The 537-nt window shown below is 56.4% G+C and overlaps 1 protein-coding gene across 1 annotated transcript in view; it reads right to left on the minus strand.

Moving 5' to 3' along the window:
* TMEM5 (transmembrane protein 5) overlaps positions 1-168 on the minus strand; it is a 10,807-nt gene extending 10,639 nt beyond the window's left edge. The window contains exon 1 of the mRNA XM_009997776.1: positions 12-168. Within this exon, the coding sequence (XP_009996078.1) occupies positions 12-168 (157 nt within the window). The remainder of the gene's footprint in view (positions 1-11) is intronic.
* Between the last annotated feature and the right edge of the window lie 369 nt (positions 169-537).

Consider the following 537-nt stretch of genomic DNA (forward strand, 5'->3'; position numbering starts at 1 on the left):
AGCCCCGGTACCGTGTCCTGCCGCAGCGCCAGCAGCTCCCCCGGCATTGCTGCTGCTCGGGGGATGCGGAGACGAAGAGACTCGTCCCGGGAGCCGAGCGCTGCGGGCGTTACACAAGCGCACGGAGCCTGTGATGGATCCAGGCCTGGCGTGGGCAGAGCCGCCCATCGCCCATCGCCCCTCCCGGGGGCGCCGGCACAGCCCGAGTCTCAGCTCGGCCACCACTTGCTGAGTTAGTTGTAATACACGTGTTCCTGTTGGGCGTCGTGGCCGCTCGGCTTTGGTTATAGTGATGTGTAATTTTATGGAAAAAGAGCAGCAGATAAACCATTTCAGAATTAAGGCCGAGCCTTTCTCCTGCCTTCCTAGCACTGCACATCCGTGTGGATGCACAGCGACGTGGTACAGCCACAAACTTATGGAGCATCAGAGAAACTACGTCTACAGTAGTTGATACTAAAATAAGCTATTTCCAGCTTTAACTGCAGTCTGTTTTCTAGGCTGTAATAGTCACTGGATCCGTGTGCTGAGTTGCAA

Source organism: Chaetura pelagica, unplaced genomic scaffold (assembly GCF_000747805.2).
Source record: "Chaetura pelagica isolate M959 unplaced genomic scaffold, ChaPel_1.0 scaffold314, whole genome shotgun sequence".
NCBI classification, from domain to species: domain Eukaryota; kingdom Metazoa; phylum Chordata; class Aves; order Apodiformes; family Apodidae; genus Chaetura; species Chaetura pelagica.